Source organism: Bubalus bubalis, chromosome 6 (genome assembly GCF_019923935.1).
Source record: "Bubalus bubalis isolate 160015118507 breed Murrah chromosome 6, NDDB_SH_1, whole genome shotgun sequence".
NCBI lineage: Eukaryota > Metazoa > Chordata > Mammalia > Artiodactyla > Bovidae > Bubalus > Bubalus bubalis.
In genome coordinates, this window is record NC_059162.1 from 83,268,525 (window position 1) to 83,280,853 (window position 12,329).

General features: G+C 40.1%; 1 protein-coding gene across 4 annotated transcripts in view; it reads right to left on the reverse strand.

Moving 5' to 3' along the window:
- PATJ (PATJ crumbs cell polarity complex component) overlaps positions 1 to 12,329 on the reverse strand; it is a 382,417-nt gene that overhangs the window by 43,976 nt on the left and 326,112 nt on the right. For all 4 annotated transcript variants that reach the window (XM_025288586.3, XM_025288590.3, XM_025288587.3 and 1 more), the window contains exons 35-38: positions 11,457 to 11,540; positions 5,740 to 5,933; positions 1,794 to 1,941; positions 577 to 663 (exon numbers count right to left, since the gene is read on the reverse strand). In XM_025288586.3, the coding sequence (XP_025144371.3) occupies positions 577 to 663; positions 1,794 to 1,941; positions 5,740 to 5,933; positions 11,457 to 11,540 (513 nt within the window). The remainder of the gene's footprint in view (positions 1 to 576; positions 664 to 1,793; positions 1,942 to 5,739; positions 5,934 to 11,456; positions 11,541 to 12,329) is intronic.

Here is a 12,329-nt window from a genome sequence, read left to right on the forward strand (position 1 = left end):
AAAAATACAGTGAAATATACTTTGTTAGGAAAAAAAAGTGGCATTTACATCAGCATTGCAAATAAATGAGATGTTTGCTAACCCACAAAATATCACCCACTAAGGCCTCCCTCCTACAGGAGAAACCCCCATACTTTGCTCTCCCAGGAATATACCATTAACTGCCCTCAGCATGTGGGAGTGGCTATTCACAAGTTAACTTTATAGCAATATTTAATTGAATGAATAGAACAATGTTGTGCTAATGAGGGTCAAATTACCACCAGATGTTGCTTCTTTTTTTTTTAAATAAACACAGCTGTGTACATGCAATGCCTAGGCAATATAGAATAGTGGGAGAGAAAAGTGGTTCTAAGAAAATATTTGCAGGCAATAAAGGAGAGAAAAATATAGGGATTAATGAGTTTCCATCCCACCTTTCATTTTTTATTTCAAACACATTAAAGTACACCAAACTTAGTGTCATGGATACGTTATATATTACATATTATTTCCAAACGATCGTTTATGAAATGGGAAAAATTCTCCCGATTGGGACAGCTGAGTGAGTGAGTCTAACAGGAAGCCATCAACAACCTGACTGTTCTGTGATGTCTTCCTCGAGGAGGTCCAGGAACCAGCTCGGAGTCTTCCAATCTCCAGCTGCACAAGGCCCTGTGCACACTGGGGAAGACAAGAAAAGAACAGGTGAAAAACAGTAGCATCTGCGTCCTAAATTATTATGGTAGTGCCTCCACTGATCTCTGCAGCCAAGAACATAAATGGCTGATGAAGGCCACAGGTAGAAAGGAAATTCAGTTATCAAAAAAAATCACATAAGGTCACAGACATTTATTAACTCAATGCTACTCATCTCATGATTTCCTGACTTCTTCAAACATGTTAAAAAGATTATATTTCAATTCACCTCCTTTCTCTTTCTTTACCCTTCTGATGAAAGCATTTGTGAACAGTGAAATGATGAAGAAAAAGTGGTAAAAAGGAGGATGGGGAAAAATCAAACACAGAGGTAACACACGGGTAATCTGATAGAAGTCCTCTCCTGAGTAATAACTGATAGTTAACTATTTTAGAAAATCAGGATTTTAAAAGAAACAGAATTCATTTATTTTGTAAAAGCTCCTACGACTACTATTATTTGTGAAACAGAATAAGATACACCTGGTGAGAGCTGAATGGCCATTTACAAGGATTTTTATTCACCAGTTTCTTCCAAGGCAGGTAGGGTCCATGTGGCAGAAACAGTCAGTTGGAAGGGAATCTTGAGCCCCAGTCACTCTACAGCCTCAGTAAGAAACAGCTTGAGAGACAGAAAAACTCCTCAAGCACAGCTCTGGTATCTGGGCATGCCACTCTACTTTGGTCAGGACTTCATTGTGAGATAGAGGATTTGGTCTTTAGCATCTTAAATATTCCTTCAAGCAATAAAAGCTGAATTTGATGAATTCATGATAATATAGCCCAAGAGGGAAAAGGATACATTTTGTGACTCCAGGAGAACCTATCCCATTGAATGGTTTTAGAGGACAACTGCGGCTACTTGGAATTCTCAAAAGTATGAAAAACTAGCTTAAATCCCCAAACAAGGTTCCCTTCAATCCTGTTAGTCAATACAATAGCTTTCTTTAGGAGCTATTCCTAATTGATTAAAATAATCAGAGATTAGGTCTCTAGTAAAAAACCAGCATCAATGCATTTTATAAAATTCAACACATTTATAAAAAAGCTAAATTAGAACTACTCCCATTGGACTTGAGTTATACCAGCCAGGCAGAAAGCAGCTACGGACTCACCTTGAGGATAGTGGCCACCGTCTCCTGGGAAGCACTTCTCATGTCCTCCCCATTCACAGATAAGATTTGATCTCCTTGAATTAATCTCCCATCAAGGTCTGCGGCTCCACCTTTCACGATGTCAGAAATAAACACTCCACTTCCATTTCTGTGAATACCATAAAGCAGAGTAATGGCACAACCCAATATTTCTATATTAAACCTGAGATTACAGATATTCTTCCCAAATGATAAGCCTCAGAGTGCTCACCCTTTAAATAGCTTATATGTATTTATGTTGCCTATTGTATTATTCACTTTCACTGGCCCAAGGGCATAATTTCTGCAAGAGGATAATTTTAGTGAAATGAAATGGAAATTCACTTTAAAAAACAGCTAAGTACTGTTAGACACAGTATTTCTTTAGCAATTAGCTCAATTATTATCATCTCATCTGTTTCTAGTCTCTTTCTCACTCTTCCTCTCTTTCCCTGCCTTTATTACTTTAAGGTTGTAGTTATATTTATTTGATGAATAAATAAGTGTATGTCTCAAAATTCAAGAGGTTAAGAAGGGGTGACCTTGAAAATTTCACCTCTCGTCTGTTCCCCGCCCCCAATTCCCTTCTCAGAAATAACCAATGTTTCCCATTTCTTTATTATCTCCAAGAGGCATTCTGTGTGCATGTGAGCTCAGTCACTCAGTTGTGTTCAACTCTTTGTGACCCCCCATGGACTACCGCCCACCAGGCTCCTCTGTCCATGGCATTTCCCAGGTAAGAATATTGGAGGGGGTTGTCATTTTCTCCTCCAGGGGATCTTCCTGAACACAGGGGTTGAACCCATGCCTCCTGCATTGGCAGATGGATTCTTTACCACTGAGCCACCTGGGAAGACCAATATTCTGTGGATACAAAAGCAATGCACATGTGTATAGTACATATGTGTGTAAATGGATATAAAAGAACATATAGTCTTTTTTTCCCTCCAGCTTTAACTTTTTTTCTTTCACTTAACACACTTTGGCAATTGGTCTTTATTACCACTTGGAGCTTACCCAATGTTTTGAGGAACTATTCAGATCAGATCAGATCAGTCGTGTCTGACTCTTTGAGACCCCATGAATCACAGCACGCCAGGCGTCCCTGTCCATTACCAACTCCCGGAGTTCACTGAGACTCACACCCGTTGAGTCAGTGATGCCAACCAGGATCTCATCCTCTGTCATCCCCTTCTCCTCTTGCCCCTAATCCCTCCCAGCATCAGAGTCTTTTCCAATGAGTCAACTCTTTGCATGATGTGGCCAAAGTACTGGAGTTTCAGCTTTAGCATCATTCCTTCCAAAGAAATCCCAGGACTGATCTCCTTTAGAATGGACTGGTTGGATCTCCTTGCAGTCCAAGGGACTCTCAAGAGTCTTCTCCAACACCACAGTTCAAAAGCATCAATTCTTCGGCGCTCAGCCTCCTTCACAGTCCAACTCTCACATCCATACATGACCACAGGAAAAACCATAGCCTTGACTAGACGGACCTTTGTTGGCAAAGTAATGTCTCTGCTTTTCAACATGCTATCTAGGTTGGTCATAACTTTCCTTCCAAGGAGTAAGCGTCTTTTCATTTCATGGCTGCAGTCACCATCTGCAGTGATTTTGAGCCCAGAAAAAGAAAGTCTGAGACTGTTTGCACTGTTTCCCCATCTATTTCCCATGAAGTAATGGGACCGGATGCCATGATCTTCGTTTTCTGAATGTTGAGCTTTAAGCCAACTTGTTCACTCTCCACTTTCACTTTCATCAAGAGGCTTTTGAGTTCCTCTTCACTTTCTGCCATAAGGGTGGTGTCATCTGCATATCTGAGGTTATTGATATTTCTCCCGGCAATCTTGATTCCAGCATGTATTTCTTCCAGTCCAGCGTTTCTCATGATGTACTCTGCATAGAAGTTAAATAAACAGGGTGACAATATACAGCCTTGATGTACTCCTTTTCCTATTTGGAACCAGTCTGTTGTTCCATGTCCAGTTCTAACTGCTGCTTCCTGACGTGCATACAAATTTCTCAAGAGGCAGATCAGGTGGTCTGGTATTCCCATCTCTTTCAGAATTTTCCACAGTTTATTGTGATCTACACAGTCAAAGGCTTTGGCATAGTCAATAAAGCAGAAATAGATGCTTTTCTGGAATTCTCTTGCTTTTTCCATGATCCAGCAGATGTTGGCAATTTGATCTCTGGTTCCTCTGCCTTTTCTAAAACCAGCTTGAACATCAGGAAGTTCACGGTTCACATATTGCTGAAGCCTGGCTTGGAGAATTTTGAGCATTACAGGAACTATTACTATTCGTTAAATTCATTTATTAGTAAACTGTTGATGGAAATATAGGTTATTTACTTCTCTAGCTACTGTAAGCCATGTGCAGTGAATAACGTATCTACAGCCTGTATTTAGGATAAATTCCTAGTTATGGAATTGCTAGGCAAAGAATTTTGAGAGCTTATACATCTGATCTTCTACAATAAAACCTTTTGTGCTAAGAATGTAAATGTTCCTTACAAACTCAATCTAAAGTGCTCATGTTGTATGAAGGTTATTTCATCAATCCACTCACTATGAGACAATAAAGAAAAAAACATTATTCTAAAAGGACTCTCTCCAGGCACATGTATGATCACAACAAGAAAGCAAGCTTCAACGTGGGCTCCGTCAGTTATTCTTCACCCACAGGATACTGAGTATGCTTATAAATATGAGTCTCAGCTCTTTTGTTTTGTAACACATTTCCAAAGTGATGGTTTTATGGTGCTGAAATAAAATATAAGATCATGACTACACAGTACAAGGCACAAAACCAGTGCTCAAAAATGGTAGCTAATATCTTAATAATAGACCAGACCATTTGGAACAAAGCACCAGGCTAGTCAACAGAGGTCAGTGGGGGTACATGACACAATATATAAAACCAACTTTGATTCTTCCTAAGAATATGGTTGATACCATTTAAGGCTATATTGGGGCATCACACGAAAATCCTGCAGCCCTGTTGGAATAAATACACACTAAATATCTAAAGCCAGTAAACTGTGGAGGCTGGAACTACAGTTTCAAGATCTTACTGATTTCTCTAGTCTACTAATACTGTTCTGAAATAATTACTGCAATTCCTATCACATGGGTAAGGAGCATAGATTTCAAAAGAGTAGCCTGGTCACCAGGATCTACCTATATTTTTGGTGCAAGCTATTATTTGCAGGATATCTTTCTTAATAGAAGACTACTGTCATGAAGAATCAATGTCTCTTGACCATGTCAACTCAGCTAGTTTCAGTAACTCCTCAACTGGTTTAACAGAGTATGAAATTAACATGGCACTCCATGGTAGAGCAATTTTCCTAACCCAACACTGTATATGTAAATCTCTTTCCTGATACCAGCTGTTTCTTAGGTATGGTTGCTTTAATCAACCCCTGCCAGCCTTAGATCTAAGTGACTCCAAGTAGAAAGAACCTTGTTGACTCTGTTTTTACTCTTTAAGAGGAAAAAAGTCAGAACAGTCTGGGTTGATTTGGGTTAGCTCAGAGGGTAAAGTGTCTGCCTGCAATGCGGGAGACCTGGGCTCAATCCCTGGGTCGGGAAGATCCCCTGGAGAAGGAAATGGAAACCCACTCCAGTACTCTTGCCTGGAAAATCCCATGGATGGAGAAGCCTGGCAGGCTACAGTCCATGGGGTTGCAAAAAGTCGAACACAACTGAGCAACTTCACTTCACTTTATCTTTATATGACACGTTTCTTGGCTAAGGTCTTGCTTAGTAACATGACCTATCTCATTCAAATAGTCATAAAAATGTTAATTTTAGAAATCACATCATTAGTTTATACATGGCTTTATCTTTCAGTGTTTATCGGCTTTAGTCCCTAGAACTCTGAAGGAACAAGGCTGATCAATCCTGACTCTGACACCATTTCCTTACCGTTTTCCAACGATGCTCAAGCCCAGTCCGCGACCAGCCTTCTTCTGCAGATCCACGGGGAAAATCTCCAGGTTCTCCTCATCCCTGTAGTGTGCTTCACCTCTATACACCACCAGTCGCACCTTCTGGGGGGTCTGCCTCAGGGCTGTGATGGCTTCTTCATGGCTGGCGCTCCGCAGGTCAATCCCATTAACCTGGAACAACAGGCATCTGAGACAGGGATGCAATAGCAGAGACCTCTCTGCCTTCAGAAGCTCCTTGACCCAATCAGTGAAAAACCTCCAGAAATTTCCAGCCAGTCCCAAAGCACACAGGGAGTGCCCAATAGCAGTCATAGCTGCTTCACGTACCATGGACATGGCCCTTACACTCCCCTGCCCCAAGTAATTATAGAGGGTGGGTTAGTCACATGACAATGCAATTTTAGGTAGCTGTGAACTTTACTATGGACTCAACACGAGACAGCAGGGACTACTTGGCTCATTCAATTGAGGTCAAAGGGGAAATAAATATTAGTATTTGGTCAGCATTTTTTGGATTCACTTTGCTGATTGAATTTGACATCCTCACTCTTAATTGCTAACATCACGACTATTTCAGAACAGGCCAGGAGGAAACGAGGGGCTGATATTTCTGACATGGTCAAATACTTTCTGAAGTCCACTGATTTGAATCTGGATCTAAGTGAGTACAGACAGGGCCATGCATTAGAGAGCAAATATAGTGGAAACAGCACTGAGTGACACTGAGGCCCTGCTTCTAGTCAGTCATGTGAGTCTGGGCAAGTTGTGTAACCTCTGTGAAGCTCCATTTCCCTTGTCTGTTCAATGGAAATCACAGCCAACTTATTTTTCACTTAACAAATGGTTGTGTTGTTGTTGTTTAGTTGCTAAGTGGTGTCCAACTCTTTAGCGACCCCATGGACTGTCCTGTTCACGGGGTTTAACAGAACACCAGGCTCTTCTGTCCATGGGATCTCCCAGGCAAGAATACTGGAGTAGGTTGCCATTTCCTTTCCCAGGAGGTCTTTCTGATCCAGAGATTGAAATTAAATTAGCCCTTTATGAGCATTTACACAAACTCTCTGATACTATTTCCATTTTACAGATGAGGAAACTGAGGCATGCAGAGGTTAAGTGACTTGAGCAAGGTTACACAGCTAGCACGTGGAGGGGCCATAATATGAACCCAGACTATCTTTCCAGCCACAGTCTCCATACCGTGCTGCCTCATCTCACTCTTAGACTTTCCCCAGTCAGAGAAAGTCTAGTATGGATGTTGCTAAGTCAATTTGACACATGGGCCAAATTGATGGACACAGTAACCCAGACTCAGAAGAAGGGAGTCGTAGGTCCCTTCTTCAAGGTCATAGTTACGAAAAGAGCCAAACCAAGGGAAGGATAGGCCCAGGCCATGGGCCAGTTTCTCTCAAGATGGTGGTCTCAGTCTGTGTGGCTTGGGCATGTCCATCTATCTCTGGACCGCCATTCCTTCACCTATACAATGAGGGGCTGGGCTAAGGCTTTTCCACTTCTAACACTTCAAAGACTCACTACTTGTGCTTAAAGAGTGATTACATATATGGGAGAAAAGAGGAATGAGCCCTTCCTGGAGAAAGTGATTTTTGAATGATTATTTAAAGTTGATGCTGTGAGTCAAGAAAATATTTAAAAGCCTAATTTTCAAGCTGCTTTTTCTTTTCTGATATATCCTGGTGGGTTTGTGAATCACTTAGATTAACAACACCCAGAATAACAATATTTAAGCATAAGTTTTAGATATAGATAGAATTCGCTTTGAGTGCCGATTTCAACTTACTATGTGAAACCTTAAAGAGATAACTCAAGACGAGTTTCAAGTCTGCCTTCCATGAATTAGAGATAATAATAACAACAATCATTATAGTATCTATGTACTTTGTTGTGAGGATTAAATGAAATAAACCCTGTAGTACGTTTGGCACAGGACCTGACACGTGGTTGACAGAAAATAGAAACATATTTTTACAAGGAACTGAAGTAACTACAGTCAGGGCTGGTGCTCAGTGACAGCATTCGCTATTACTTGAGGGCCATGATTGCACTTCTTTTGTTTACGAGGTAAACCCACAGACAAAGGGGAAAACAATGTCTCCAGAAAATGTGGTCTGAGCTGATTATTTTCCTATATTCCAATAGATGGCACACAAGACCACTTCTGCTACTCAACTGAAATATAGTTACCTCCATGGATTGAAGGTGAATTCTCTAAGCCTCTAAAATACCCTTTGAAAGGCCTTAACAATTATGTTTTAATTAAAAGCACTGTCATTAAACTCTAATATTACAAAAGCAATTCAGTCTAAATACCAGCATCAAGATGTCTGTTCAAATCAAAGTGATCTGTTGCAAGTTCAAAGTTTTCATTTTCTCATCTGTGAATCAAGTTGTGGTTTAGTTGCTCAGTCCTGTCTGACTCTTTGTGATGTCATGGACTGTACCCCGCCAGGCTCCTCAATCCTTGGGATTTCCCAGGCAAGAATGCTGGAGTGGAATGCCATGAATACTAGAGTGGGTTGCTATTTCCTTCTCCAGGAGATCTTCCTGATCCAGGAATCAAACTCATGTCTCCTGCATTGGCTGGCAAATTCTTTACCACTGAGCCAAGAGACACCACTAAATGCACCAATAATTGTAAGAGAAACATTGCTGAGTGGTTAGAATATGGTGCAGTGATGTATTAAGTGCCTTACATAAGCCCCAGATGCATTAGAATATTGATTGTAAAGGATGAGGAGTGGTAACAGCAGGGCTTCTTGTTTGAGAAGGATCATAGGAAGCCCCAGTTGTCAATGGGGGTCTATCATGTCCCTGAGAGAGGAAAGGCATGTGGGGAAATGGGTGAGTTGCTGTTTTGGAAGGAAAGAATAACCAACCTAGGGCAACTAGCCCCTCATTATTTTATTCCACAGGGAAAACCAGGTATTAGCTCTCTATTCTTTCTTCCCCCACTTGCACAAAAATAGAAGAGGTTAATGGGAATAGAGGAAGGGTAAGAGGAGGGACTGACCCTTAAAAAAAGAACCAGAAAGAAAACAGCCCATGTTAATCATAGAATCATAAATCTTGCCAGGCTATTATTTCACTATATATTTGTAAGCAAAATCTGGCTTGTCCTAATTTAACATAAAACAATAGTATAAAACCATGGAAGGCCAACTGAACTATCAGGGGTTGAGCTACCAGTTGGTAAAGAATCCACCTGCAATGCAGTAGACCCTGGTTCGATTCCTAGGTTGGGAAGATCTGCTGGAGAAGGGATAGGCGACCCACTCCAGTATTCTTGGGCTTCCCTTATGGCTCAGCTGGTATAAATTGCCCGCAATGCGGGAGACCTGGGTTTGATCCTTGGGTTGGGAAGATTCCCTGGAAAAGGGAAAGGTTACCCACTCCAGTATTCTGGCCTGGAGAATTCCATGGACTGCATAGTCCATGCTGTTGCAAAGAGTCGGACACGACTGAGCAACTTTCACCTTCACTTTCACTTTTCATGAAGGCCAGGCTGCACCATGCAGAGAACTCTCAAGAGCAGAAAGGCCATTGTTTGGAAATGTAGTACCAAAGTTTGCCTGCCTTCTTCTTGAGGCAACCTGCAGACCCCAGGCTGATTAGGCCTCATTATGCATCCATATACAGCAACCACAATCAGAACAAGTTCAAATGTGGAGTCTACGGCTACTTAGGAAGGAAACGTGTTCCCTGACCAAACTGAGAGGTACATTTCTTAGCTAAACACACAATATGCTTTTGTGGACAAGATCCTGCCTGGTGTAAGAGAAGAGCCTGTCTGGCTATCTTTAATGAGAAGTGTAGACCATCCATCCACACTGGGTAATATAATTCGGCCAGATGCCAGGAAATGGTTTAGTTGACCTTTCAAATTCTCCTTGCACTTAAGACACATTTGCTTTCTTCATGCTACTCTGTCCTGAGTGTTCACGTGTACATGAATATATTTTATGAAAGAGAATGGCTACAGCTGAGGGTCTATTCAAAACGAGTAGATAAATTAAAAAATTTTTCTTTTATTGAGGTATAACTGTTATAAGATAAACTATACATATTTAAAATATACAGTTTATACTGTGAATTTATACCTGTGCAACCACTGCCACAATAAAGCAATGCACATATTAGATTTAACTCCACGTGACTATTACAGAAAAATTTGTGGGCTTACAAATCATGTTAAGTATCAAGGCCTGTATGTATCTGTACTTTTTTGATTATTCAATCTATTCCTCTATAAAGCCAATTATGACAGTACCGGTTATTTAGAAAATCTACAGAGGGGGAAAAAAATTCTCAAAACTCCTGACCACCAAAAAACAGTGCTGTATGCTAAGGCAGTCACGCCAATTCCCAAAGAGGCTACGTGTATTTTTCTAACCTCATACACTTGCACCTTAATGAATGCACTGGGAATATGTCCTAATCCAATGATGAAGCGCAGTAAAGGCCTGCAGAGAAACCCTATAACTTGCCCTGAATTTAATATGCAGTCAGCCTGGTCTCTCTTTTAACTCCTTCTTGCCTATGTTTTCTGCCCTTAATTATATCTCTGGTTTCATCTTGGGAGGCAGACTTGAACCACCAAAGGGAAAAATAAAATTCTATGATGTCATTCATAATGTGCTATATTAAGGTTGCAAAGCAAAACTGCACATATCCACCATAAAATGTTAACTATTCAATTAAATTCATCCAATGAAAGAAAGAAATGTTGCCTAAAAGTTTCATACCATTGAAAAAGCTCTTTAGTTTCACCTACCAGAATGCCTGGCATTAACTTTCCATTCATCCATCCCCTAGTTTAGATGTTGCCAGCCTCAGCTCTTTTTAAAAGGCTTTAACACCTTTGCTAAATGAGAGTCCTTTAAAAAGAGGCAAGTTAAGCATTTCAATTTTTAATAAGTACCATATACCACCTAAAGGGAGAGGATTCTACATTTTCATCAACTAGGAAACAAAGGTGCCAGGGCAGGGACCTCCATTTGATGCCAATACTTACTAGGAATAAGAAAATAATATTAATACTTAAAGCTGCAATAAAGTTTTTTAAAATACTAGATGTGCATGTTTATGTGTACATCTATATGCATGTGCTTTTAGAAGGGAATTTAGTAAGGTATAGTAGGGAAGCAAAAAAAAAAAAATCAAATTGTGAAGTTCTAGTTTCATCTGATTATAGAATGTTTAGTTGTACTTTCCCCTTTAATTAAAAAAAAAGTTTTCACAGACAGATTTAGATTGATAATCTGTCATGATTCTACTGACAGTTATTTGATATACATCAAAAAAGAAAAAAGAATAAAGTACATGTTTTGTCACACTGAGAAAGAAATAAGTGAGGATATAATTGAGTAGGGGCTTCCTAGGTGTCTCAGTGGTAAAGAATCTGCCTGTCAGTACAGGAGACATGGGTTCAATCTCTGAGTCAGGAAGATCCTCTGGAGAAGGAAATGGCAACCTGCTTCAGTATTCTTCCCTGGAAAATTCCATGGACAGAGGAACCTGATGGGCTACAGTCCATGGGGTCACAAAAGAGTCGGACACAACTTGGTGACTACAACAACATAATTGAGTAGAAGACCGTGAATCGGCACAGTGACTGCGGATCAAGGCCACTAAATTAGGAGCCATACTTGCTGGTATAAACCAGAATGCATAATCACATACCTCTAATATCTGGTCACCAGCCCAAAGTCTTCCATCTCGGGCTGCTGCCCCTTCTTCATAGACTTCATGTATAACTATAGCATCCTATAAAAAACCAAATGCTTATTAATTTTTAACAACCAGAAATGTTTCCTTAAGCCAACAATGAAACTATAGGCAGCAACTCATAATTGGCTATTTGTTAATAAAGCCATTTTTATTTGACTTAAACAAAAGACACATTTATGATATATTCAGAGGTATAATTAATTTTTCCTAAGTTTATTATTTCATTCTTTTAGGACTGGTTTTGCCTAACATTTCAAGTTAAACTTCCCCCTTGTGCTTTACTGTTAACTCCGTACTGCTGCTGCTGTGTATAAATTTGACGTGGACTATGTGTCATTCTTATTTACATTTTATGGTATATTTTGAAACATGGTTTCAGGTATTTATTGGTTTTCAAGGATTTGACATAAATGTGTGGCCTGATGAAGGTGGTCTGTCAGGCCTCATTACTTGGGCAGTTAAAGACAAGAAAGTGGAATGAACTAGCCCTGGAGGACAGAGCCTGGGGTGGGGGAAAGGGCATTCACAGATCTATGTGTAAAATAGATGTAGGCTCAAATCCTGACTCTTGGGCATCGTCTAATCTTGGGCAAATTAACTCCTGAACTCAGGATTCTGAGCCACAGAATCAGGACACTTCATTAAGATAGGTAAGGCTTGGTTGAGGAAAGTGTCTCATGGTTAATGAATGAAAAAATCTTTTTCTTTGAATTAATAACCTTAAATTTTTTATCATCATAAAAATAACATATACAAAGTATCAATATAAAGGACTCAAGCAAAACTACAGGGTGTGGTGAACTAGAAAGGGACTGCCTTCTGCAC